Source organism: Eubalaena glacialis, chromosome 19 (genome assembly GCF_028564815.1).
Source record: "Eubalaena glacialis isolate mEubGla1 chromosome 19, mEubGla1.1.hap2.+ XY, whole genome shotgun sequence".
NCBI lineage: Eukaryota > Metazoa > Chordata > Mammalia > Artiodactyla > Balaenidae > Eubalaena > Eubalaena glacialis.
In genome coordinates this window covers 44,558,676-44,584,862 of record NC_083734.1, presented here as the reverse complement: position 1 = coordinate 44,584,862, position 26,187 = coordinate 44,558,676, and the positions used below count along the sequence as shown (strand labels likewise).

Here is a 26,187-nt window from a genome sequence, read left to right as displayed (position 1 = left end):
GCCTGTTGCCTGGTGCCACTCTCCCACCTTGTTACCTTAACCTTGATGTGCTTACACTGTGCGTGTCTCTATACACCCCTCCTCCTGGGGCAGTGTACCCTTAGGGACAGAATGCTCTGGGCATAGGATCAGGAATAAGGATTATTTGGAGTGCAAATTCGGTACCACTTTCCTCACTCCATGGTTATGTCACCTCTGGAGGGGCTCTCTATGCCTGATGGTGTTGGTTGGCAGTTCTAGAGCTTGTCACCCAGCTCCAGGGCTCTGCTTCCTCCTGCTGCCAGTAGGCTCAGGTGCCCTTGTGCCCCTGGTCTCCTCCTCCACCTGCCTACCGTCTCTTCTCTTCACCCTAATTAGACCTGCCACAACCTGCTGCTCCCTGCCTGGCTCCTACCTGCCTGCCAGTACCTGCCTCTCACAGGCCAGGCCCTCACCACCTATGGTGCCCTACCAGAAAGGGCAGATGGGTACCGCCCCCAGTTCCAATGCCAATCCACCCGAGGCCTTCCCATCCCTTCTTACAGAAGCAAGATAAAGACCACATATTCCAGTGAGTATGGCAACAGAGCACACAGTCGAGATGGAGAGTGATGGACACCCAATCAGCAATTTTCGTAGGCCTCACCTGAATACAGGTAGGTGAGTCAAGGTTCATCCTGGTTCTTTGCAATGATACCAAGAGTCCTCGTAAGCCTCGAGCCAGGAAGCCCCTCTCCATTGGTAAATTACTCCCTCACCCTTGTCCTTAATGTCTGCGTCTGCTCTGAACCCAATGCCGGTCAGCCCCAAGTTGAAGCCTGGCGCGGCCCAGGGGGCGTGTCCATTTAAGGTAGGGGAGGGGACTGGGCGGGGACTGGAGGAGGGGGCGCGGTCTCAGTTCTGCCACCTTCCTCCCGGCCGGGAGCGCAGCCGCCGCCGCCGCCGCCGCCGCCGCCGCCGCCGCCGCCGCCGCCGCCGCCGCCGCCGCCGCCGCCGCGTCCTCTCAGCCTTGCGCTCCGCCCGCTGCCTCTGCCGCCGCAGCCCGGCCCAGGAGCGCAGAGCCTTGGGCACCGACCCCGCAGCCTAACCACTCTTCGGGCCGCGTGCGCTGCAGCCGGCATGGGGGGCCACTAAGAGCGGGCACTCCTTTCTTCTGGCACCTCCCCCGGTCCCTGGCCACTGGACTCCGGCCAGCGAACCTCGGGCACCTCTGGCCCCCAGTCCGGCGCCTGGCACGGCCCTCTGCTCTGACCCTCCGGCTCTGAGCACCGTGTCCCCACCCCCCCGCCCGTGCCTGGGACACCTGGGTCCCCCGGCGGCCCCGAGCAGAGGGGCGGGGGGGGGGCATGAAGCCGCTGGAGAAATTTCTGAAGAAGCAGACGTCGCAGCTGGCGGGGCGAACGATGGCGGGAGGTCCCGGCGGGGGTCCGGGGAGCTGCGGCGGGCCTGGAGTGGGTGGGGGACCTGGCGGGGGCGGCGGTCTAGCCGGGGGACCGCGGCCGCTGCAGCGGCGTCAGAGCGTGTCTCGTCTGCTGCTCCCAGCTTTCCTCCGGGAGCCCCTCGCCGAGCCGGGTCTGGAGCCGCCGCCAGAGGAGGACGGAGGAGAGCCGGCGGGGGTCGCGGAGGATCTCGGCAGCGGGGGGCCCTGTTGGCTGCAGCTGGAGGAGGTGCCGGGGCCCGGGCCTCTCGGGGGAGGGGGGCCCCTGCGCTCCCCTTCCTCATACTCCTCAGACGAGCTGTCCCCGGGCGAGCCTCTGACTTCCCCACCCTGGGCCCCCCTGGGCGCCCCCGAGCGGCCGGAGCATCTTCTGAACCGGGTTCTGGAGCGGCTGGCCGGAGGGGCCACCAGGGACAGCGCCGCCTCAGGTAAGGGGTGGCTGGCTCATCTATCCCGGAGTAGGGGGTTGCCACCTGGTTCCTCTTCCTTTGCCCTTGGACGGTGGGTGGGGGTTGCCCTATGCCGAGCCTCGGCGTGGGGGGGGAGGTGTTGAGTGGTCAGCTGGGGGCCGATGGGAGGAACAGACCTTTCTGCAGCAGAGAAGTGGCAGTGCCACCTTCCTCCCTGTAGCAGCCTCACCCACGGCTGCAGAAGAAGCTGAACCCCTTTCTCTCCTTAAGCCACCCTTCCTCTCACCTGGACATTTCATCTAGACCCTCATAGGTCCCTGATGCTGACTACCTCCTTCTGTGGCCCAAAATTAGGGCCTGACACACTAAGATGGAAGCTGCCCAGACCAGTCAGTGCAGCCCCCTAGAGGTGGCCAAGCCCCAAAAGACCTTCCAGGAGTCCCCGATTCCGTTTAGAAGCCCCAGAGCAGAGGGCTGGCCCACTCAGTGGGGCAGTGCCAGGCAGGCACACGGCCCAAGCTGCCTTTTGGGCTCTGGCAAAGGGATGCATTGTCCTTAGCAGCTTGGGGGGGGGGAGGTATTCTAGTTGGGGGTTGACTCAGAAGATATTTGTTGGGGGAGAGGCAGCTAGGCAGACATCAGGGCCCTGCAGCATCCCGGGGGGTCTGAACCTCTCCGACTCCCACCCTTCCGGTGGCAGGCCTCAGCACATGGCCTCTTTAAAAAATAACCACACCCTGAGAAGCTTATTCCCTGAATGATGATGCTATTTTGCCACTCCCCACCAGCACCCCTACTAAGGGGATTTTGAGGAAACTGAGGCCTCAGATTGCTGGTTAGTGGCTGAGGTAGAAGACCGGAGGGTCTTTAGGGCTAGCTCTCGGCATTTCACTAAGCCCAGCAGGGTCTGAGGATTGGGAGCCCTGGTTGAGGGCCTAAAGATGGGGTTTCATTGCTTTGCTCCCAGACCTTTGCAGGGAGTCCTAACCCAGATGTGTGGAATGGGGCTCCACTCCCCTAGATTTTTCTCAGCACCCAGGTACTCTCCTTGGCTCAGGTTGTAGTTGCCCTGGGGAGCTGACACCTTTTGGATTTAATTAGAAAAATATCAGACACACACAGCTCTCTTAACCATAACTTCCCGCCTACACCACACACCCTATGTCTCTATGACACATTCCCTGGGGAGGCTGTACATTGGACCAGAGCCTGCCTTGGAAGAGACAGACGCCAAACTGTAGCCCCCATAGCAGCATCTCCCCCACTCTGCCCCCACGTTCCTCTTCCTTTGCTCTGTTTAGCTCTCCTGTGAGATAAAGTGTAGAGGAAAGATTTTGGGCATCCGATTCCTCGTCCCCATCCCTGGAGCTGAGGGTCAGGGCTGGGGGGCTCAGACTCACTTTAAAAACTGGGCGGAGAGGAAAAGGGAAAAACTGTTTTTCCCCTTCTGCAGGGGCCTGGTGCCACAGACGCTGCTCAGTCTCCCCTGGGGAAGGACTCTTGAACTGATTGTCACCGTATTATCTGGACTGGCAGGCTGGATCCCCAGAGTAACTGCTTTGGGGAACCCCAAACCAGTCCCAGAGTGAATGAGAATCAGCTTAACCTGCCACTCTGATATTCTCCAATATAACCAATGTTCTTAAGCCATCTCCGTTCCCTCCCAGGGCGTGTGGGAGGAGGGGACTTAGAGAAGGTACCCCAAACTAGCCAAAGGCTCTCAAACGTCTAAGCAGCCCCACCTGCCCACTGTACTCTGACGCTCTGCTCGCCTCAGGCATGGTGAGAAAAGAACAAAGACTCAGGAGTCTGGGTTCTTACTCCAGCTCCAGGCAAGTCCCTCCCAGCTCTGGGCCTCAGTTTCTCATTTGTGAAATGAAGTAGTTGAAGTAGAGGATCTTGTGTTGATTCTCCTGCTCCACTTTCATGGCTGGAATTGGAGGCCAGGGGATGGTGACCCGGGGGCCATCAGAAGCCTTGGTTTTGCCCTGGGGCATTACCTGGGGACCTGGCCCTAACCTGTCCTGGTGAGGACACCTGGGTCCCTCCCTGAACCCTGCCTGTCTGTGTGTGCCAGGCTGCCCTGCCCCACCCCAGGGCTGGCTGCAAGTCAGGGCGACCTTGTACCTGGCTGACTGGCTGAGCCAGGCCCAGATGGGGGTGTGGAGGTGGAAAGGGTGGTGTGAGGAACCACTCCCCTCCACCCTTCCATCATTAACTCTTCCATCCCTGGGCATCCGGAGGACACAGGCTTTCTATTTCAAGGCTTTGGGATCAAAGAGATGGCAGTCGCTCCCTCTCCCTTTGAATGGGGCTGGTTCTCACCTGCCTAGTTGGAACTCAAATCTGTTAGGTAGGGAGTGAGGAGGGGCAGAGGGACACACACACACACACACACACACACACACACACACACACACACGCCGACCCTAACCTCTGTTGCTTAAAAGTTCTCTTTGTCTAGAGACACTTCTGGGGGCTACCTCTTCCTCTTTTTTCAGGCAGATCTCAAGCTTGGTGTATTAACTGACCAGTTTCCCACACACACTGGAGAGAAGTGGGCGTGGCCATGCAAGCGCGCCCCCTCCTTCTCTCCAGCCGCCTTGGCAGCTGCCAGCCCCACCCCCGCAGCGGCTGCCCAGAACCTTCACATGTGTGTGTGTGCGCGCGTGTGTGTGCAGAGCGTGACTGGGCAGGTGGCTGGGGCTCCAGCCTGGCTAAAGAGAATTTGCCCTCAGAGGCAAGAGAGGGGGTGGTGAGTGTCAAACTGGGCCCTGGAAGTGCCCTCCTGACATCAGTGGTGGCAATTGCTCTCTACAGATATCCTGCTGGATGACATCGTCCTCACCCATTCTCTCTTCCTTCCCACGGAGAAGTTTCTGCAGGAGCTACACCAGTAATATCCTTTTGTGGAGCTTGCAAAAGGGGAGGTCAGGAGGGAGCCACCTCGCCTCACCCCACATGTGATGTGAGGGTCTAAGCTCTTCCCTAGAAAACACACCTGGGTTTCAATTCCAGGTTTTTCACTCACCAGCTGTGTGACCTTGGGCAGCTCACCTAACCTCCTGGGGCCTCAGTTTCCTCTTCTGTAAAACGGGGGTAAATAGCACCTGCCCTGCCTCTCTATGGGGCTGCTGTGGAGACCATTCTGACAGCAGATGTGGGAGTGCTCTGGAGACTGCAGAGCCCTGTATAGATGTAAGGTGTTATTACTCTATTAAGAGTGCCTCTCTCCCCACTGAATTATTGCTCCAAACATCTGGTTGCCCAGTGAGTTATTACAGGGTCTGATGTAAACATCAGGTCATGGCCGTGCTTTAGTAGGGTCTACTAGAGACAAGCCACTGGTTGGGCTATTCATAGGGCCTCTCACCAAGTTATTCTAGGACCTAATTGTAAATGTCAGGCCAGTGAGTAGAATATCATAGGCTCTCTTAGAAACACCAGGCCTTACACTGAAGTATGGTCAGGCTTGTGGTTAGCACCATTGGCCTTTATCAGCCTGCTGTAAGCTCCAGGCTGTGGGCTGATCAGGGGTTGGGTGGGTCCAGGCAGAGTAGCTTCTAGTGAATTTTCTCAGGTGAAATTCAAACAGGCAGGAGCAGGAGCTGGATGTGGTCAAGTGGGTGCCATTCCTACCTACTCTGGCAAAAACCTGGGCTGGGGCATGAGGTGGTCTTGGTTCCAAGGGCCCTTGGAGCCCCTTTCTCCATGGCCCCAAATCTAGAGAATTTTTAGGAGTAGCCTTGTCTCCCATTGCCTCCCATACCCCTTCCCAGTGTCCTCAGGTCTGCCTGCCCAGGGCTTTTTCTTAACTTAGGGGTCAGCTTTGTTTGGGCAGGAGGCATGGAGGGCCCTGAGGGGCTTGGCCGGAAGCAGGCCTGTCTAGCCATGCTCCTTCATTTCTTGGACACCTACCAGGGGCTGCTGCAGGAGGAAGAGGGGGCTGGCCGCATCATCAAGGTGGGCCTGGGATGAGAAGGTGGGTGAGCAGGCTGTGTGCTCTGGAAGGGGGCCCCTTTGAAGAAACCATACTTCTCAAGCTGGGTACCTGGAAGGAAATGATGCCAGTGAGCCTTAGCATGTCGGTTCTTCTGTGCTCGAAGGCATGGAGACCCTGCTCCGCCCTTGCAGAGAGTGATGCTTGAGACCCCTGCCCTCACCTTCTCTCTCCTCATCTCTGCAGGATCTGTACCTGCTGATTATGAAGGATGAGTCCCTTTACCAGGACCTCCGAGAGGACACACTGAGGCTGCACCAGCTTGTGGAAACGGTGGAGCTAAAGTGAGGGGAATAGGCTGGGGGAGGGGACAGGAAAGAAGTCCCCCTTGTTCCTCTATTACAGGGCTGGGTGCCTCTAGTCTTTGGGCTCAAGATGCTTTTATTTCATTCCCTTTCTCTTACTGGAGAGTAGCACAAAGCACTGTCTCCAGTCATTTTTGGGGTCCATTCTCCCATCCATTTATTTGTCAATCCAATGGTGTACTGATAAATATTGAACAGCCGGCACTTCAGGAAGAAGAGCCCTGGTTTATAGCTTTTGCTGATTCCCATGGTGTAAATTCTCTCACTGTGGTTGATTCCAAGCTACCAGTATGACGTCACTGAATGTGAAGTTGGGAAGAGATGTGCAGTAGCAGGCCATTAGGTACTGTCTTCACCATATAAATCCAACAGACGTAACTAACCTGAAGAGCATAGATAAGAGTAAAAGGTAGTGAAACAATTAGGAAACTACTTTTTTGGTAATAATTTGGCTGTAAGTTTATAAAACATATATATATATATATATATATATATATACACACACACACACATATATGTTTATATATAATTATATATTTTATATATATGTAAGTTTACATATATATGTATAATTAATTTTTGAATGTCTATGTTTAAAACCAGTTGGCAAAACTCCCCAAAATTTAACAATCTGCTCTCGTGAACCAATGTGAGCTGGCTTCAGGACACTACTGCATCTACCCCTCCATCTTTTCAGCCCTTTCAGTTTCTCTCTGCTCCATCCCACCATCGTAACCCTCATTTAGGCGTCATTATCTCTCACCTGGATTATCGCCACAGCCTCCCATCCAGGGCTTCAGCTTATGGTTTTGTGTCTTTCTTATGCTGACCCCAGAGAGATCTTTCAAACTTGACAACATTGTGCTTCTGTTCCAAAAACATCCACGGCCCACCATGGCCTACAAGATGAAGTTGCAACATCCTAGACCCTGTTTCTGCCTTCTGGACATCCTTCCCATCTCATCTCCCACATCCCCCTTCACCCGTGACACTCCCTATACACCCCACCATTCTATGAACACCTTTGTGTTCCCAACTTCCTCCTGTCACTTATGTGGTTCACCCCAGCGTGCCCTCCTCCCACCCCCTTCTCTTCCTGTTGTCCTTCAAGGTCCAGGTCAAATGCCATCCTCTCAGTGAAGGCATCTTTTAGCAGTAGCTGTCCCTCCCCTATACCAACATAACTCTTCTCGTACCTTTATTATATCACCTAACACCTCCTGCCTCGTGTTAGATGTAGCTGTATGCCCGTCTGTCTCCCTCCCAGACTGTGAAGTTCTTTTTTTTTTTTTAATTTATTTTATTTTTGGCTGCGTTGGGTCTTTGTTGCTGCGCGCGGGCTTTCTCTAGTTGCAGCGAGCGGGGGCTGCTCTTCCTTGCGGTGCGTGGGCCTCTCATTGCAGTGGCTTCTCTCGTTGCGGAGCATAGGCTCTAGGCATGCGGGCTTCAGTAGTTGTGGCACACGGGCTCAGTAGTTGTGGCTCGTAGGCACTAGAGCTCAGCCTCAGTAGTTGTGGAGCACAGGCTTAGTTGTTCTGTGGCATGTGAGATCTTCCCGGACCAGGGCTTGAACCGTGTCCCCTGCACTGGCAGGCGGATTCTTAACCACTGCACCACCGGGGAAGTCCCCCAGACTGTGAAGTTCTTGTTGGCAAAATTCAGCAAACAGCTGATGACCTACACCTACCATGTGCCAGGCAGTGTGCTAGACCTGTAGGATGAAAATAAAATTCAGTCAGCTCTCAATCTTGTAAAAGAGATAAGACATGAACATAAACAAATATTAGCCCAATGTCCTACAGCTATTAAGACAAAATGGTGACCTCTCCTGGTGGGTGGGATGGATAGAGAAGGATTCACGGAAGAGGTGGCATTTGATTTGGGTCATTCAGACAGTTGTCCCATGCTGGCCATTGTCCTCTCTTCTTAACCCCTTCGCCACTCTCTGAACCTGATGCCGGGGCATCCTTGACCAGTTCTGATATCCCTGATTGATGTTGCCTGCCTTGCATGCAGTATGCCTGGCAGGGCTTCCTGATGCCCAGCTGTGTCCACACCAGGATCCCGGACGAGAGCCAGCTGCCCAGCAAGCAGGTGAAGCCACTCTTCCGCCACTTCCGTCGGATAGACTCCTGTCTGCAGACCCGCGTGGCCTTCCGGGGTTCCGATGAGAGTGAGTGTGGACCGTAGGAGGGGTAGGGCTTCCTTAGTGGCTCCGGGGGCCCTGAGGGGTCTCCGGATCTCGGGCACCCTCTGTGGAGTCTCCTTGTGTCATAGCACCAGTCCTTTTCACAGCATCTTTTTCAGAGGCCAACCAATTTCAGGTTGGGGTGGGGTGGGGAACACAGGTGCCCAGGAGGGAACTGTGCTGATGCTGCCGTTCTGCCCACTGGTGACAAGCCACCTCCCGGTCTCTATCCAGTCTTCTGCCGGGTCTATATGCCTGACCACTCCTACGTGACCATACGCAGCCGCCTCTCAGCATCTGTGCAGGACATTCTGGGCTCTGTGACGGAGAAATTGCAGTATTCAGAGGAGCCTGCGGGGCGTGAGGATTCCCTCATCCTGGTAGCTGTGGCCTCCTCAGGAGGTGAGGGTCAGAAAGAGCTGGGCTGGGGTGGGTGGGGCACAAGAAAAGAAACTCACAAGCCCAGTGCCTTGGGGCAGGAGTAAAGACTGAATTCTAGGCCCTGGCTGCTACTCCAAGTGTGGTCCTGGGACCAGACACATGAGCATCACCTGGGAGCTTGCTAAAAATGCAGTATCTCAGACCCCACTCCAGACCTGCGGAATCAGAATGTGCGTTTTAACAAGATCCCCGGGTGATTCCTATGCACATTAAAGTTGGGGAAGCAGTGGTCCAGGACACTTGGATGCTGCTCTGGGTGCTTGCCTCTTACTCACATTGGTATCTTGTCCTTTAACTTCCACGAGCATCTAAGGATGCTACGTTTTTGAGGCCAAAGACACAGGGTGGGCCTCCAATCCCAGTAGGAAGGCAAAAACCCTGCAATGTAGTCATAGCCTTATTTTCCTCTAATTCAGAAAAAAAAATTCCTGCTTTCCCAGTGTCACAGGGATGATAGACTAAGAGAAGAGCTATAAAGAAGGTTGGGAGCCAAAGGAGGTTATAAATGCAAGAGAACTCATTTTTTGAAAAATGTCAGATAAATATGGCATAAACTGGTGATGATATGAGAACTGTTAGTCTAGAACATGTCTGTGCGGGATGAGGAGTTTCTGGAGGGGACGGCGGTGGTGGCTGGGGTGTGTGAGGGTGCAGGGGCCGGGGCTGAGGCAGGGCAGCTCGTTCTCCTGCAGAGAAGGTCCTTCTCCAGCCGACCGAAGACTGTGTCTTCACCACGCTGGGCATCAACAGCCACCTGTTTGCCTGTACCCGAGACAGCTATGAGGCCCTGGTAAGAACTCCTTCACAAGCCTTGGCTGAGAGGGAAGGCTGAGAGGGGCCGGGAGCAGAAATTGAGAAGCCCAGCCCATGTCCCTGCCTGCCACCAGGTGCCCCTCCCCGAGGAGATCCAGGTCTCCCCTGGAGACACAGAGATCCACCGAGGGGAGCCTGAGGATGTCGCCAACAACCTTACTGCCTTCCACTGGGAGCTGTTCCGCTGTGTGCACGAGGTGGGGATTGAGGCTGGAGCTGGGCTGGGGGTCTGGAGGGAGGCAGCATCTGGGCTGAAAGTTCTGGTGAGGACGCTCCTTTGCAGCATGCCCTGGGGCAGTGTGCCGCCAGAACCTCTCTAAGCCTTTGTTCCCTTTATCTTAAAAAAAAAAAAAGCAAAGAGAGAGGAAACACCCCGCCCTACCCGCCCCCCTCCCCGGGTGGTTCAGGATCCACGTGCTGCTTACACAGAACCCGACCCACGGTTAGAATTTGTAAAATATTCACTATTAAAGAAAATAAGGCAAGGACAATAATGTCGATCAGAAGGTTCAAGCGCCTGGCACCGGGTAAGTGTTCAGTAGATGGTAGAGCATTATTAATGTTGGTTGTCTTTTCTCCCCCCTCTCTGTTGCATCCTGTCCTGTCCCGGTTTTTTTCTATTTTCCACCCCTCCCGCCCCCGCCCTCCTGCCTTACCCTGCTCACCGCCTCGCACGCACTGCCCTCTTCCCACCCGCACTCCCCACGCCCTGGCGGCCCCTCCTGCCACCGCGGGTGCAGCTGGAGTTCGTGGACTACGTGTTCCACGGGGAGCGCGGCCGCCGGGAAACGGCCAACCTGGAGCTGCTGCTGCAGCGCTGCAGCGAGGTCACGCACTGGGTGGCCACCGAGGTGCTGCTCTGCGAGGCCCCGGGCAAGCGCGCGCAGCTGCTCAAGAAGTTCATCAAGATCGCGGCCATGTGAGTGCGGCGGCCGCGGAGGGGGAGGCCACGGCCGCCCGCCCCCCCCGCTGACCCCGCCTCCCGCCCCCGCAGCTGCAAGCAGAACCAGGACCTGCTGTCCTTCTTCGCCGTGGTCATGGGGCTGGACAACGCCGCGGTCAGCCGCCTGAGGCTCACCTGGGAGGTGATGAGACCTCTTCCCTTTCCTCTCCTCCCACCTGTGCTGGCCCACCTCGGGGGTCTTGGCCTCCACCCTCAGCCTTGACATCCCGGGCTCACCCCAGAGCGGCCTCCCGGGACCGCTGCTCGCCTCTAGGGAGCTTTTGTGCCGATTGGAAGGAGGCGCCCTCCTCTGGCAAATACAGCCCCGGGGCACACAGCAGGGCTGAGGGACCCGGTCCCAGGGCAGATTAGCAGAGGCGGATTCCCCTGGGGGTGGGGGTGGGGTGGGAGGGAGCAGTCTCGGCCAGGTCGCGGCCTTGGCTCTTGGATTTCAGACAGCACCCAGTGAGGCCTTGTACGTGGCACGTGCATCTGCAGAGGCCTCCATTTCCCCAGAATAACTCATTCCTCTGGGCTGCTTCAAGCTCCCCAGACCTAGCCCAGGGCTGGTTCTACTTCCCCGCCCCCTGGGAGACACTCAGGCCCTTTCCCCCTCTAACACCTGGGGATTAGTCAGGAGATCCCATGAAACCCAAGGAGCTCCAGACTCTGACATCTCTTCTTCCTTCAAACTGCAGAAGCTGCCAGGGAAATTCAAGAACTTGTTCCGCAAATTTGAGAACCTGACAGTGAGTGGGTTTGGCTCTTTTATCTGCCCCTGGACTGGCACCCCAGAGAATTTCTGTGCCCATAAACCTTCTACCTCAAGCTTCCCTTTCAAGGTTTTTAGTGCCTGGGTCCCCCCACCCATACCCGCCCTTGCCCACCACGCTGGGAGGGAAGATGGGAGGATTGCTGCTTTGTTATCCCTGGAGGAGAGGGGAGAGCAGTTGAGCCCCAAACAAGACACCCAAACACACCCCTATCTGATTGGAGATATTTCTAGGGTAGGGGCTGAGGGAGGGAGTGGGGGATGACTTGGGGGTACACTGGGCCTGTCTGTCCCTTTATCCCTCTCCTGTGGAATGCTAGGACCCCTGCAGGAACCACAAAAGCTACCGAGAAGTGATCTCCAAGATGAAACCCCCTGTGATTCCTTTCGTGCCTCTGATCCTCAAAGGTGAGAGTCACTTTCAAGCTACGTTCTTCTCTCCACACTCTCCGTGCCCCATTCTGACCCTCCGTCCCCTCTGAACTCAGCTCTGTGTGTGCCAACCTAGAGAGGAGCACCCCCAGATTGAGTGCGGTCGGGGGGAGGGGAGGGGCCCTTTGGACCTCCTCTCTTACCCATTTGCTTCTCTCCCCATCCCTAGACCTGACTTTCCTGCACGAGGGGAGTAAGACCCTTGTAGATGGTTTGGTGAACATTGAGAAGCTGGTGAGTGGCACTGCCAACCTCAGTCCCATGAGTGGGGGAGGGCTGGCATCCTCGCCCTCTCCTGGCATCCCCCCTAAAGGCGACAGCCTTCCTCATGGCGCCCAGCTTGCCTGACAGACTCCTGACTGTCTCCCTGGGGGTGTCACTGTGACAACCTGCCCACAGGTGGCAAAACTGACAGGCAGCTCGGGGTGGGGGGGCAACTCTGCCTCCCCCTCACCTGGCATCCTATTGTACCCCTTCTTTGGTCCTTTAGAGACCCTCCAGAGCTGGGGACTGGAGGGAGTTAAACCAAGAGAGTTGGAGATTGGAGGAGGGAGAGCATTAGAAGGGGGAGCATCTTTCTGTGCCCTTTTCAGGACTCATTCCTTGTCATCTCCCAGCATTCAGTGGCCGAAAGAGTGAGGACCGTCCGCAAATACCGGAGCCGGCCCCTTTGTGAGTAACCCACGGCGTTTTGAGAGCGTTGCAGGTAGAGCTTTGACTGAGCCGGGAGGGTTCCTGGGAGAAGTCCCCACTTAAATATTTATTTCCTTAAATGTGTCATTTCTCCATTCTCTCCTTGGCCTGCCCGGGGCCCCTCCTGCCCAACATCTGTCCCAATCCACACCCTTCTCCTCTGGCTGGTATGTGTGTAGGGGAAGAAGGGTGGCCAGCACCCTGACCGCCTCCCTGTCCTCACACCCCCAGGCCTTGATATGGAGGCCTCCCCGCATCACCTGCAGACCAAGGCCTACGTGCGCCAGTTCCAGGTCATCGACAACCAGAACCTCCTTTTCGAGCTCTCCTACAAGCTGGAGGCCAATAGTCAGTGAGAACGGAGGCTCTGGCTGGCCCTTCACCAGGGTCCTCGGGCACCTGGCACTCAAGCACTTTGCACGACGTCCCAACCCACATCTGACCTCTGTCCCCGGGAGCAGGAAAGAGTTGGGTGGACTTAGCCCTGGACTCATAAGCCTGTTCATCCTGCTGAAGTCCTCTCCGCCTTGCTCCTTCAAGCCCAAACACACTCTGCTGGTGCCTGCCCTCCCAGGGAAAGGGGGCAGAGAGCTCCTTCCCCAGCCGCTCCCATAGAGGTCTGTTCTGGAGATGGAGTTCCCAGCCTCCTCTTCCCAAGCAGGCAGGAAAGCTGCCCCCCTTCCCATCTCGCAGAGCGGAGTTACGGGAGGGATTGGTGTCCTTCCTCTCCACCACCTGCCAGGCTTCTCCATGGTCAGGGCTGGGACCCCTAGATGGACCCCCGAATATTATATTTACCTTGTGTCTGTGCGGGTGTATGCGTGCGTGTGTGTGTGGGTGTGTGCGCCCCCTTTGAAGGAGCAGGAGTGCATCTGGTAGTTGAGGGAGGGTGTTGTGTGTGCCGGGGAGGGGGTCCTTCTGTTTGGTGCTACCCTTGTCTACTCTGCCCCTGGGACAGTGTGGGGTGCTTTCCCCGCCCCACCACTCCCTGCCCAGCTCCTCTGCTGCCCTGCATGTCCAGGCTTTTGGGTGAAGCTGCTCAGGAGGGCAAGGCACAGCAGCAGACGGGAGGGTTACCCATCAGCCCTTAGGATTTCCCCCCCTCAGGCCTCCCAAAGGTCCCTGGGTGGGCTCCCATGAGAGGGTAGAAGATGCTCAGGGAAACACCGGCCTAAGCTGCCTATTGGACACTCCGTCTGCATTGCAGTGGGGTGAGGTGTGGCAGTGTCAGGGTTGGGGTGCCTGCTGTCCATACTCCTGCTGTTAGGGTGTCTCACTGCTAAGCAGGGAGTTGTCACCTCCCTTCTGGCTCTTCTGTGGGATACCAACACATGGTCTCATCCTCCTCCCTGTCTTGACTCCCCCTTGGTCCTTCCCATCAGAGCTGGGGTGGGGTGCACCCCTGTACCTGGGGCAGGCAGCCCCCCAATGTGGGGAAGGAAACGACAGAGACTGGAAAGGCAAAACTGGGCTCTGGCGATGCCTTTATTACCTCTCTGTCTCCCCTCCGTCTCCCATCACGGGCCTCCAGGGCTGAGGGGTGCAGGGCTCCCGGCAGCTACGGTGTGAGGTTTCCTGGTGCAGCCTCACCCTCTTTCTGGCACCACCTCTTTCACTTCCGAAGAGGCAGCAGCCAAAGCAGCCAAAGCAGCTGCCGTTCCTATTCTGAGAGTGTATATATTTTTTACCAAAAGCTCGGGAATTGTAAATTTATTTTTTAAAACTCAAAGAGGGAAAGAGCCTTGTATCATATGTAAACAGTGTATCATAGGTTACGTTGTACAGTCCCTTTTATACAGCGGTCTGTCTTGCTCCTGCCCCCCAAAAATGTCTATAGACTCCCCACCCCCAGCACATTCACAGGTGCTATGTCCCACCCGCTCCATCCCTTACAGACAAGGACCTCTGTCTATCTACTCCTCCCTGCTACTGCTGATGTGCCCTCCTCTCCCTGCAGCCGCCCTTCCTCCCGACCCCTCTCAGCAGTCTTGTCACTCCAGCTCTCATCATCCTTCCCAAACCCTGGGGCCCACTGGTCCAGTCTCGGCTGCTGCCCGCCCCTAGCCTTGATGCCTGCCCTGCTGCCGCCCAGGGGCCTCCCGGACGCCTTTCTGTGCCCCACAGCTTTACCAGAGTGAAACGTGTGTACTGTACAGCCTCGGTTGTCATTGCAGAAACCTCCCGGTGGAGTAAAAGCTGATAAAAGTCTATGAATCAACCCGCCTGCTGTTCTCCATTCTGTTTCTTTGAGCCTGGGGAAGGAAAGGCCGAGGGAGGAGAGAGGGAACCACCTCTCGGGGCTCTGGGCCACCTCAACCAGGCTGTTCTGGAGTGACTTTGAAAATGTGGGTGAGAGGAAAAGGTGCTAACCTTGGGAGAAATGCCACCTAGTGCCTGGGACTTGCACGATTGAATGTTTTCGTTCTTCCACGTTCCAGGTGCCATGGATATGTGATCTCGTTTAATTCTAACACCGTGAGGTGGAAGCTGGAAGCTGGGCAGTCCCAGCATAATGTCCAAGTTACAGGGCGAGCGAGGGGGCAGAACGGGGCCCCTAACCCAGATCTGTCTGCTATAGACAGCATGCACGTTTTCTAGCCCAGGGGTCCCCAAGCCCCAGGCGGCAGACCGGTAGTGGTCCGCGGCCTGTTAGGAACTGGGCCACACAGCAGGACATGAGCGGCAGGCGAGCGAGCAAAGCTTCATCTGCCGCTCCCCGTCACTCGCATTACCGCCTGAACCATACCGCCCCCCTTCCGTGGAAAAATTGTCTTCCACGAAACCGGTCCCGGGTGCCAAATAGGTTGGGGACCACTGCTCTAGCCGCTACCCAGACAGCATGCACTCTGCACACAACCAGTACTTACCAGTTATGCTAAGATGTGGAGAATCTAGAGCCTCATGTTAGGCTCTATTGAGAGCCTGAGCTCCAGGAGACATCATATACTCAAACAGCTACACGTGAGCCCTTGACCTTCCCTCATCCTGCATCAGTTATTCCCTCAGTATTCTGCATCTCAGAAAATGGTCCTCTCATCCACCCAAGTTTTCCAGGCAAGAATCTAAGACTCACCCTCGATGCCTTTTTCCCTCATCCCTCACTCATCTCATCGGCCCGGCCCGGCGGCTACAACTCCAGAACACAACCTGATCAGTCCACTTCTCTACGATTTCTCTATTACCACCCAGTCCAGACACTTTCATGTCTTCCCTGGACGACTGCACTAGCCTCCTACCTGGGCTCTCGGCTTCCTCTGTCCAACCTGCTCTTAACCCCACCAGTTGGGTCTCCACACTGCAGCCAGGGTACTCTTTTACAAACCTAAATCAGATAATGTATGGCTCAACTTAAAGAGCAACGATACCAGGTGTCAGTGAGGATGCGGAGCAACTGGCACTTTCACACATTGCTGGCGGGAGTGTAAATTGGTACAACCAGTTTGGAAAACTGGTCGTATCTACTAAAACTAAATGTACACCGTACCTGTGACCTAGCATTTCCATTCCTAGGTGTATACCCAAGAGAAATTAGTGCTTATGTCACCAAAAGACATGTACAGTGGTGATCATAGCAGTTTTATTCACGATAAAGAAGTTGGAAAAAACCCAAGTATCCTTCAACAGGTGAATGGACAAATCAATTGTAGTATATTCTTATAATGGAATATTGCATAGCAATGAAAAGGAACAAATGACTACTACCTGTGTAAATGAATCTCTTAGACATAATATTGAGTAAACAAAGCCAGACATATAGACTACACACTGTATAATTCTGTTTAGAGAAGTTAAAAAACAGGCAAAATTATGGGGATTGGAGTGAAAATAGTGGTTACTCAGGGGGTGGGAGAGAGTACTGAAGGGATGTGAAGAAGCCCTCTGTGGTGATAATAATGTTCTGTATTAGGGACTTCCCTGGTGGTCCAGTGGTTAAGAATCTGCCTTCCAATGCAGGAGATGAGGGTTCGATCCCTGGTCAGGGAACTAAGATCCCACATATGCCGAGGGGCAACTAAGCCCTCGTGCCACAACTAGAGAGCCCGCGCACCGCAGCTAAGACCCAACGCAGCCAAATTAATTAATTTTAAAAACTATGCCCTGAGGAATTCCCTGGTTTAAAAAAAAAGTTCTGTATCTTTTTTTTTTATTGAAGTATAGTTGATTTACAATGTTGTGTTTAGTTTCAGGTGTACAGCAAAGTGATTCAGTTATATATATACACATACATATGTACATATGTATGTGTATATATACATATATGTATATATGTATGTGTATATATACATTCTTTTCCATTATAGGTTATTAAAGATATTGAATATAGTTCCTTGTGCTATACCGTAGGTCCTTGTTGTTTATCTATTTTATATATAGTAGTATATATCTGTTAATCCCAAACTCCTACTTTATTCCTCCCCCACTTTCCCCCTTAGTAGCCATAAGTTTGTTTTCTATGTCTGTGAGTCTATTTTTGTTTTGTAAATAAGTTGCTTTGTATCATTTTTTTAGATTCCACATATAAGTGATATCATATGATATTTGTCTTTCTCTGTCTAACTTACTTCACTTAGTATGATAATCTCAGGTCCATCCATCTTGCTGCAAATGGCAATATTTCATTCTTTTTTTATGGCTGAGTAATAGTCCATTGTATATATGTACCACATCTTCTTTATCCATTCATCCGTTGATGGACATTTAGGTTGCTTCTATGTCTTTGCTATTGCAAATAGTGCTGCTATGAACATAATGTTCTGTATCTTGACCTGGATGTGGTTACATGTGTGTGTGTGTGTGTGTGTCCATTGAGATTTATATATTTCACTGTAATGCTACAGTTCAACTAAAACAATTCCGATTATTATAACACTCCTCTGTTTTTGATAACACTTAGATGAAAAATCAAAATTCTCTCTCTCTGACCTCACCTCCTCTCCCTTCTCTCACTCATCCCACTCCAGCCACGCTGACTGCCTTACTGTTCCTAAAACACATAACACTCATTCTTGTCTCAGGGATTTTACCTTTGCTCTTCCCTGAGCCTTTCCTGATTACTCTGATCCCACCCCCGCACACCCCCGACTCTCTCTCCCCTAATCCTCCTGTATTTTCTTCAGGGCTCTCATTACTACCTGACATCATCTACTCTTCCTTGTGTATTTGCTCCTCCAGCCCCCAGAATGTTAGCTCCATGAGTCTCTCTTGTTCACTCTTCAGAACCTAGAACGGTACTTGGCACCAAGAAGACCCTCGATACATATTTGCTGAATGAGTAAATTAGGTTGTTTGAAATAGGAGCTGTAAGAGGGGGACAAGACACAGGATGATAAATGCTCTAGGAGTTAAACCAAGGAGATTCACTACTCGTCTGGGGATAGGGGGGTGGGGGACAATAAGAGAAAACTCCTTGGGGGACTTCCCTGGCGGTCCAGTGGTTAAGACTCCGTGCTTCCAGGGACTTCCCTGGTGGCGCAGTGGTTAAGAATCCGCCAGCCAATTCAGGGGACACGGGTTCGAGCCCTGGTCCTGGAAGATCCCACATGCCGCAGAGCAACTAAGCCCGTGCGCCACAGCTACTGAGCCTGCGCTCCAGAGCCCGTGAGCCACAATTACTGAAGCCTGCGTGCCTAGAGCCCGTGCTCCACAACAAGAGAAGCCACCGCGACGAGAAGCCCGCGCACCGCAACGAAGAGTAGCCCCCGTTCACCACAACTAGAGAAAGCCCGCGCACAGCAACAAAGACCCAATGCAACCAAAATAAAAAAAAGACTCCGTGCTTCCAATGCAGGGGGTGCGGGTTCAATCCCTGGTCTGGGCACTAAGATCCCACATGCTGTGGGGTGTGGCCAAAAAGTACACACACACACACACACACACACACACACACACACACACACACACAGAGAGAGAGAAAACTTCTTGGAAGAGATGACCCAGTCCTTGAAGCAGGCAAAGGGTTTGATGGGCAAAGTGTGGACATGGGAGCATTGCTCAGCACTGAGAGCTGCCCCTCAGGACACGAGGTGGTCAGAGAGCCCTGTGGGCTGTATGGGGAGAGGATGAGCTTACTTAATAATGTTTCACCTCCTAGGCTGGCTTAGCAGTGAAAAAAAGGTGGAAATAATTTGGCGTGTAATAAATAAAATGTAATAAGATGCTCTCTGGATCTGGTGTACAGAGTGAAGAATTTAAGCAGTGCCCTTTGAATCCACTAGGTGTCGCCACCAAGATTACGTCTCACCACGCTCGGGAATAGGGAGGAGGCCTGGGACGGGGAGAGCAGGGTAGAATCTTGAATCTCTCAGAGGGTCAATCTCCAGGCATGAGAAATTTGACCAGAATAACCCATATCTTTCATTCTCTGCCTTTCTACTGGCTCTTTCCCATTAAGCGTCTAAACCCCTCTCAACTCTCCATTTTTACAAACTTTTTTTTTTGTGTGTGTAATCTCAGTTCCCTGACCAGGGATTGGACTCAGGCCACGGCAGTGAAAGTCCGGAATCCTAACCACTAGGCCACCAGGGAACTCCCTATAAACGCTCTCCTTCACCCGACATACCCGCTCTAGCTTCTGTACCCCCTCACTTCCAGTTCTAGGCCAAACTTCCTGAAAGGGTTGTCTCTACCTCCTCATGTCCCATTCATTCCTTTTTTACTTTGCCTTGTTTCCCCAACTTTTCATCATGAAAGATTTCAAACACAGAAAAGTTGAAAGATTAGTACAATGAATACTTAGATCTTTTTAGACGCTATAATTAACATTTTGCTAAATTTGCTTTTGTTCTCTCTGTCCACACACACACACACTTTTTCTTTTGCCAAGCTACTTGAAAGTAAGTTGCAAACGTTAATATCATTTCATTCCTAAAAGCCTCAGCAGAAATCTCCTAAGAATAAGGATGTTCCCTTACATGTCTACCACAACATTATCACACCTAAGAAAATCAACAGTTGTTCCATGATATCAGCTAATATTCAGTCTATATTTAATTTTCCCAGGTTGTCTCAAAAATATCTTTAAGAAAACTTAAAAAAAATCCCAATCTAATCAAGGTCCATGCGTTGCATTCGGCTGTTATATCTCTTTAGCCTCTTAATCGAGAACAGCTTCTTTTCTTTTCGATGGCATTGACTTTTCAAACTCTAGGACAGATGTCTTGTAAATTCTTGACTTGTCTGATTGTTTCCCCATGCTCTTGTTTACTTGCATCTCCGTCCCCTCTATAGAGTATAAGCTATTAGTTCTGTCTAGAGAGGAGTGTCCAATACAAATATAATGTGAGCCATATCTGTAATTAAAATTTTTCTAGTAGTCACATTAAAGAAGTAAGAAGAAACAAGTAAGTTAATTTAATACTTTATTTAACTCAATATATCCAAAATAATATCATTTCAACATGTAATCAATATAAAAATATTGAGACATTTTACATTCTTTTTTTTTTATTAAGTCATTGAAATCTGGTATACATGTTATACCCACAGCATATGTCAACTCAGACTAATCACTTTTTTAAAATTTATTTTTTGGGCTTCCCTGGTGGCGCAGTGGTTGAGAGTCTGCCTGCCAATGCAGGGGACACGGGTTCGAGCCCTGGTCTGGGAAGATCCCACATGCCGCGGAGCAACTAGGCCCGTGAGCTACAACTACTGAGCCCGCGCATCTGGAGCCTGTGCTCCGCAACAAGAGAGGCCGCGATAGTGAGAGGCCCGCCCACCGCGATGAAGAGTGGCCCCTGCTTGCCGCAACTAAAGAAAGCCCTCGCACAGAAACGACGACCCAACACAGCCAAAAATAAATAAAAATAAATAAATTAATTTTAAAAAAGAAAAAAATTATTAAAAAAGAAATTTTATTTTTTATTGACGTATAGTTGATTTACAATGTTGTGTTAATTTCTGCTGTGCAGCAAAGTAACTCAGTTATACACATATATACGTTCTTTTTTTATAAATTTATATATTTATTTATTTTCCTTTTTGGTTGCATTGGGTCTTCGTTGCTGCGCGGGCTCTCTCCAGTTTCGGCGAGCGGGGGCTACTCTTCGTTGCGGTGCGCGGGCTTCTCATTGAGGTGGCTTCTCTTGTTGCAGAGCACCGGCTCTAGGCGCGTGGGCTTCAGTAGTTGTGGCTCTCAGGCTCAGTAGTTGTGGCACATGGGCTTAGTTGCTCCGCAGCATGTGGGATCTTCCTGGACCAGGGCTCGAACCCGTGTTTGCCTAACTAGATGAATTTGAGCTTTTTCCAGGTCTTGTGGGAAAAGAAAACACCCCAGGACCTCCTCAACAGGGGAGTTTAACAGGACATTCTCCTTCATAAAGATGGGACCCCAAAGGACTACATCCTCATGGTTAGGGTGAACCAGAAATAAACCTGTCCCCTCCTCCCTTGGATGTAGGGTTAATGGAGATAGATTCTAGGCTCAGATGATAATAGATTTTTCACACAGAATGTTCAGTAAGACAGTGAAAGTCATGTGGATAATTCTTGGTTGTGCGGAATGGTCCCTTCCATTGCCAAAATCTAGCATCCCTAACTCCTGCCTACCAAATGCCAGTAGCACGAACTTATCATTGTGATAAACAAAAAAACCACCACAGGGAATTCCCTGGCAGTCCGATGGTTAGGACTCCATGCTCTCACTGCTGAGGGCCCAGGTTCAATCCCTGGTCAGGGAACTAAGATCCCACAAGCCTTGCAGTGGGGCAAAAAAAAAAAAAAAAAAGCCACCACGAATTTCCAACATGCCCCCATGGAGAACCACTGCCCCATGCTACACTGTCAAGTTGCCAGGGGCCAATTTGTGAAGGACTTTATTATCTCTCATGAAAACTTAGATTTTATCTCTAGGGCAAGAGGGAAACCATGTTAGGCAAGTGTCCTCAGAGCAAAAGTCTGCTTCAGTGTTCCACTCATCTCTCTTTATGTCCCCTGCCTTCACTTACTTTGTTTGCCCTGAAAATTCCTCAATTTTCCATCAAAGCATTTAAGAGTTAAAAAAAAAAAATAGGGACTTCCCTGGTGGTCCAGTGGCTAAGACACCGTGCTCCCAATGCAGGGGGCCCAGTTTCAATCCCTGGTCAGGGAACTAGAGCCCACACGCCACAACTAAGAGTTTGCATGCCACAAGTAAACATCCCACATGCTGCCACAAAGATCCTGCGTGCTGCAACTAAAAAAAAAAAAAAAGATCCTGCATACCGCAAGGTAGACCCCACACGTGGCAACGAGGATCCCACATGCAACAACTAAAACCCGGTGTAGCCAAATAAATAAATAAATATTAAAAAAAAATTTTATCTAGGATTTTTAGTTGTTAGGGAGAAGGTCGCCAAGGTACTTAGTCTGTCATATGGTCAGAATAGGAAAATAGAAATATACAATATTTTTGCACATATTTAATATAATCTGCCTTTTCTAAGAATACAACTACTCTGTTGTTCTGTGTTGTTCAGAACTCTAACAAGAGCTGTTCACCATTTGGGAAAATCAAATCACAAATGACAACACTGCCCAACATAATACCCTTAGGTCAGTCTGCATTTGTCCCTGTCACATTCTTAGTGATTCTAGGTATGAGTGCTAGTGAAACCGTGCACCTCAGACTGGGACTTGAACCCCCGTGCCAGGACTCGAACCCAGCCTAAACCCAGATTGGGACTTGAACCCACGTGGCTAGGACTCGAACCCGGCCAAAACCCACAGTCTTCCAACTGAGATCACACACCTAGTTTCAGGACTTAATGAAGCTCAGGTTCTTGATGTCTCATGGCAGAAAGAATTCGGTGAGAGACAAAGTGATAGGTAGGAAGGATGTATTTAGAGAGAAGCACACTCCATAGACAAGAGTGTGGGCCATCTCAGAAGGCGAGAAAGGTCCCAGGGTATGGGGTTGTCAGTTTTTATAGGGATGGGTAATTTCATAGGCTAATGAGTGGGAGGAATATTTCAGGTATCTCAGGAAATGGCGGGGATTTCCAGGAACTGGGCCACTGCCCACTTCTTGATCCTTGTGGTCGGTCTTGAAACTGTCATTGCGCCTGTGGGTGTGTCATTTAGCTTGCTGATGTGTTACAGTGAGCATATACTGAGGCTCAAGGCCTAATGGAAGTCGACTTGTCTGCCATCTTGGACCCACTTGGTTCTAATCAGTTTATGTCATGTCCTTGGGCTATGTCATTCTTTCAAAGGTTGTGCCCTGTCCCCTTCCCTCCTGTTTCACAAGCATCTGAATACTTCACTATACATCTTCCAGTGTAGTGATACCTGAGCATTGACATATTGAAATGCCTTCCTCTTATTTGTCTTTTTTATAGTGAGAGCATTACATTGATATATTTTTTGAAATCATGTTTTTTAAAAAAAATTCAGATAGGTTAAATTATGTTAATTTCACTTGGGGATAGTAAAGTTGAGTTATATTTGTTATAATAAAGGGATGCTGGGGTCTGGTAGGGTGCAGGGTCATTTAGTATGCACAGGGTCTGCAGATAGTTCTGCTACTTTGTAGGTACGTGTCTTTTTTTTTAAACTACGCTATTATATTTATTTTATTTTATTTTATTATTTTTATTTTGGTTGCCCTGGGTCTTTGTTGCAGCACGTGGGCTTCTCTAGTTGTGGTGCACGGGCTCAGTAGTTGTGGCGCGTGGGCTTAATTGCCCTGCGGCATGTGGGATCTTAGTTCCCTGACCAGGGATCAAACCCGTGTTCCCTGCATTGGAAGGTGGATTCTTAACCACTGGACCGCCAGGGAAGTCCCTGTATGTATGTGCCTTTGGACAAGTTGGTTAACTTTCCTGTGTCTCAGTTTCTTTATCTGTAAAATGGAGGTAACAATACCTACCTCAGAAAGTTATTGTGAGGATAAATGAGTTATGACATGTGAAGTGATGACAGTGCCTGGCACATGGCAGGTATTTTTTAAATTAATTAATTAATTTATTATTTATTTTTGGCTGCGTTGGGTCTTTGCTGCTGTGTGCGGGCTTTCTCTAGTTGAGGCGAGCGGGGGCTACTCTTCGATGCGGTGCACGGGCTTCTCATTGCAGTGGCTTCTCTTGCTGCGGAGCACGGGCTCTAGGCGCGCGGGCTTCAGTAGTTGTGGCACACGGGCTCAGTAGTTGTGGCTCACAGGCTCTAGAGCACAGGCTCAGTAGTTGTGGCGCACTGGCTTAGTTGCTCCACGGCCTGTGGGATCTTCCCAGACCAGGGCTCGAACCTGTGACCCCTGCATTGGCAGGCGAATTCTTAACCACTGCACCACCAGGGAAGTCCCTGTATGTATGTGTCTTTGGACAAGATGGTTAACTTTCCTGTGTCTCAGTTTCTTCATCTGTAAAATGGAGGTGACAATACCTACCTCAGAAAGTTATCGTGAGGATAAGTGAGTTATGACATGTGAAGTTATGACAGTGCCTGGCACATGGCAAGTATTGATAAATGTCAGATGTTATGATTACTTCTTCGATCAAATTTCTTGCCTCTCCCATAAGTTCCTGCTCTAACTACATCAAAATGCTTTCAGTTTTTGGAATGGGGCATGATTCTTCTTGTTTTGTTCATATTCTCCCTCTGCCCTGGAATGCTTTTCCTTACCCTCTGTGCCTGGCCAATTCCATTTTACCCATCAGGTCTCACTTAGATACTACTTTCTTTATGAAGCCTACACCTATTTCTCCCAGTCTAGGTGAGATGTTCCTGTATTGCACCCCAGTGGCTGCTCTTATCATGGAGTAATGTGATAAAAAATGGAGGGCTTACATTAGCTATGGTGGGCAAGGAATGCCCTCTGAGGAGGGGACATTTGAGCTAAAGCCTGAAAAATGAGGAAGAGGCAGAGCGCAACCAATACAAAGGCCTTGAGGAACCACTTGGTGCATTGCAGCACTAGAAAGCGGGTCTGGGGACTTCCCTGGTAGTGCAATGGATAAGAATCCACCTGCCAATGCAGGGGACACGGGTTTGAGCCCTGGTCCGGGAAGATCCCACATGTCGCGGAGCAACTGGGCCTGTGAGCCACAGCTACTGAACCTGCGTGCCACAACTACTGAAGCCCTCATGCCTAGAGCTCGTGCTCCGCAACAAGAGAAGCCCCCGCTTGCCGCAACTAGAGAAAGCCTGCGCGCAGCAACAAAGACCCAACACAGCCAAAAATAAATAAATTAATTAATTAAAAAAAAAAAGACGTGGGTCTGCACAGTGTATAGTGAGCGAGGAGGGGACAGAATGGTGATGAGGTTGAAGAGCTGGGAGTTTAAATCTACCGTGTCCCTGGTCCAATCACCCCCACCTTCAGGCATATAGGACTACATACCTGAAAATCTTTATCTCTGCACCTACTGATCCCTATGCCTGGAAAGTGTTCCCCGCCTTCTCTGACTAGCAATAAAATTCTACTGCTCCTTCAAGGCTGAGTTCAAACCGTTTACGAAATCTTCTCCCATTCTTTAGCAGAAAATAATCACTCCCTTGTCTGAGGTCCCACAGCCCATATGTCCCCATGGCACTAATCACATGCTGACTTGTATCTCAGCCAGCCAGTTTACATGCCAGTCTGCCCACCACCCAGTGAGTTCCCTGAGGGCAGAGGCTCTGTCTTCGTCACTTCTGTAGCCATCTTCTGATGCCTAGCCCAGTGCCTGGCCCACAGCAGGTACTCAGTGAATGTTGTGACATTTACTTGACTAGTGGGTGGTGCAGAACAGAAGGAAAACAAAAATAATAATGACGTATGGTTTATCACGTGCTTTCCTATTCATTACCTCATTTGAGCCTTCCAACAACCCTATGAAACAGGTGGGACAGGCACTATTATGTAGACCCATTTTACAGATAGGGTAGCAGAGGCCCAAGGGCACGCAGTAAGTAGTGAGAACTAAGTCCCAATTCTGTCCCCTTACTTCGGATTCAGCGTAAATAAGGATGATGGAGAGACCCAAAGGACATTGTGAAGATATAAGACAATGGGGTTGACTGCAACGGAAAAGCATTTTTGTGGGTGGACTAGGGAGGGATCCTTAGTCAGCTGGGACCGAGTTAACAGCAGCCCCACCAGGGAGGGCACAGGATTCCTTTCCCTGACCCAAGGAGCTGGAAGTCCGCAGCACCAACCCCCAGCTCTGGAAACTGAGGAAGCCTGGGCCCGGCAAAGAGGAGACGGATGTTCACAGGTGTTCGAGTCAGGCAGCTAAGATGACGTTAAGGATAACTTGTTAACAAGGCTTGCCTCTGTTGCCGTGACAACCGGAGCTTGACTACTGAGCCCTTGCAAGGTTGACTGGGGCGGGTTCTTCGTTAACTCGAAATTAGGAAAGGACATTTATGGTGTGTGTGGGTGTGTGTGTGTGTGTGTGTGTGTGTGTGTGTGTGTCCGCGCGCGCGCGACAAAAAGATGAAAAAGATATTCAAAAAGATGTTCAGCTCAGTGATTCTCCACCTCCGCAACATGTTAGAATCACATTCGCAATTTTAAAAGTTCCGATGCCTAGCCATACACAAGACCAATTAAATAAGAATCTCTGGGGATGGAACTCAGGTATCACTATTTATTCAAGTCTTCCCAGGTGATTCTAATCGCAGCCAAAGTTGCGATCCCTGCTTTTAGCTGCTAAACCAAATTCCTGTGACCTTCTCCAGATGGCGGCCACCCGCCCACTTCCGCCTTTACGTGCGCTGGCAGGGGGAGGGCTTTCCAGGGGCGCATGCGTGTAGCAACTCTTCGCGCTCTGCTCCCTCCTCGTTTTTCCCCCGCCTCCATTTTGTTCGCGGATG

At 51.5% G+C, this 26,187-nt stretch overlaps 1 protein-coding gene across 1 annotated transcript; it reads left to right on the top strand.

Annotated features, from left to right (window-relative positions):
* The first annotated feature begins 1,325 nt into the window (after nt 1-1,325).
* Nucleotides 1,326-12,770, top strand: RAPGEFL1 (Rap guanine nucleotide exchange factor like 1). Its single transcript, XM_061175959.1, has 15 exons — nt 1,326-1,845; nt 4,648-4,726; nt 5,655-5,790; nt 6,014-6,111; nt 8,193-8,305; nt 8,555-8,722; nt 9,454-9,551; nt 9,649-9,771; nt 10,315-10,493; nt 10,569-10,659; nt 11,216-11,266; nt 11,610-11,697; nt 11,891-11,955; nt 12,339-12,393; nt 12,646-12,770. The coding sequence occupies exons 1-15, from the start codon at nt 1,326-1,328 to the stop codon at nt 12,768-12,770; spliced, it is 1,989 nt and encodes a 662-aa protein (XP_061031942.1).
* Nucleotides 12,771-26,187: the final 13,417 nt, after the last annotated feature.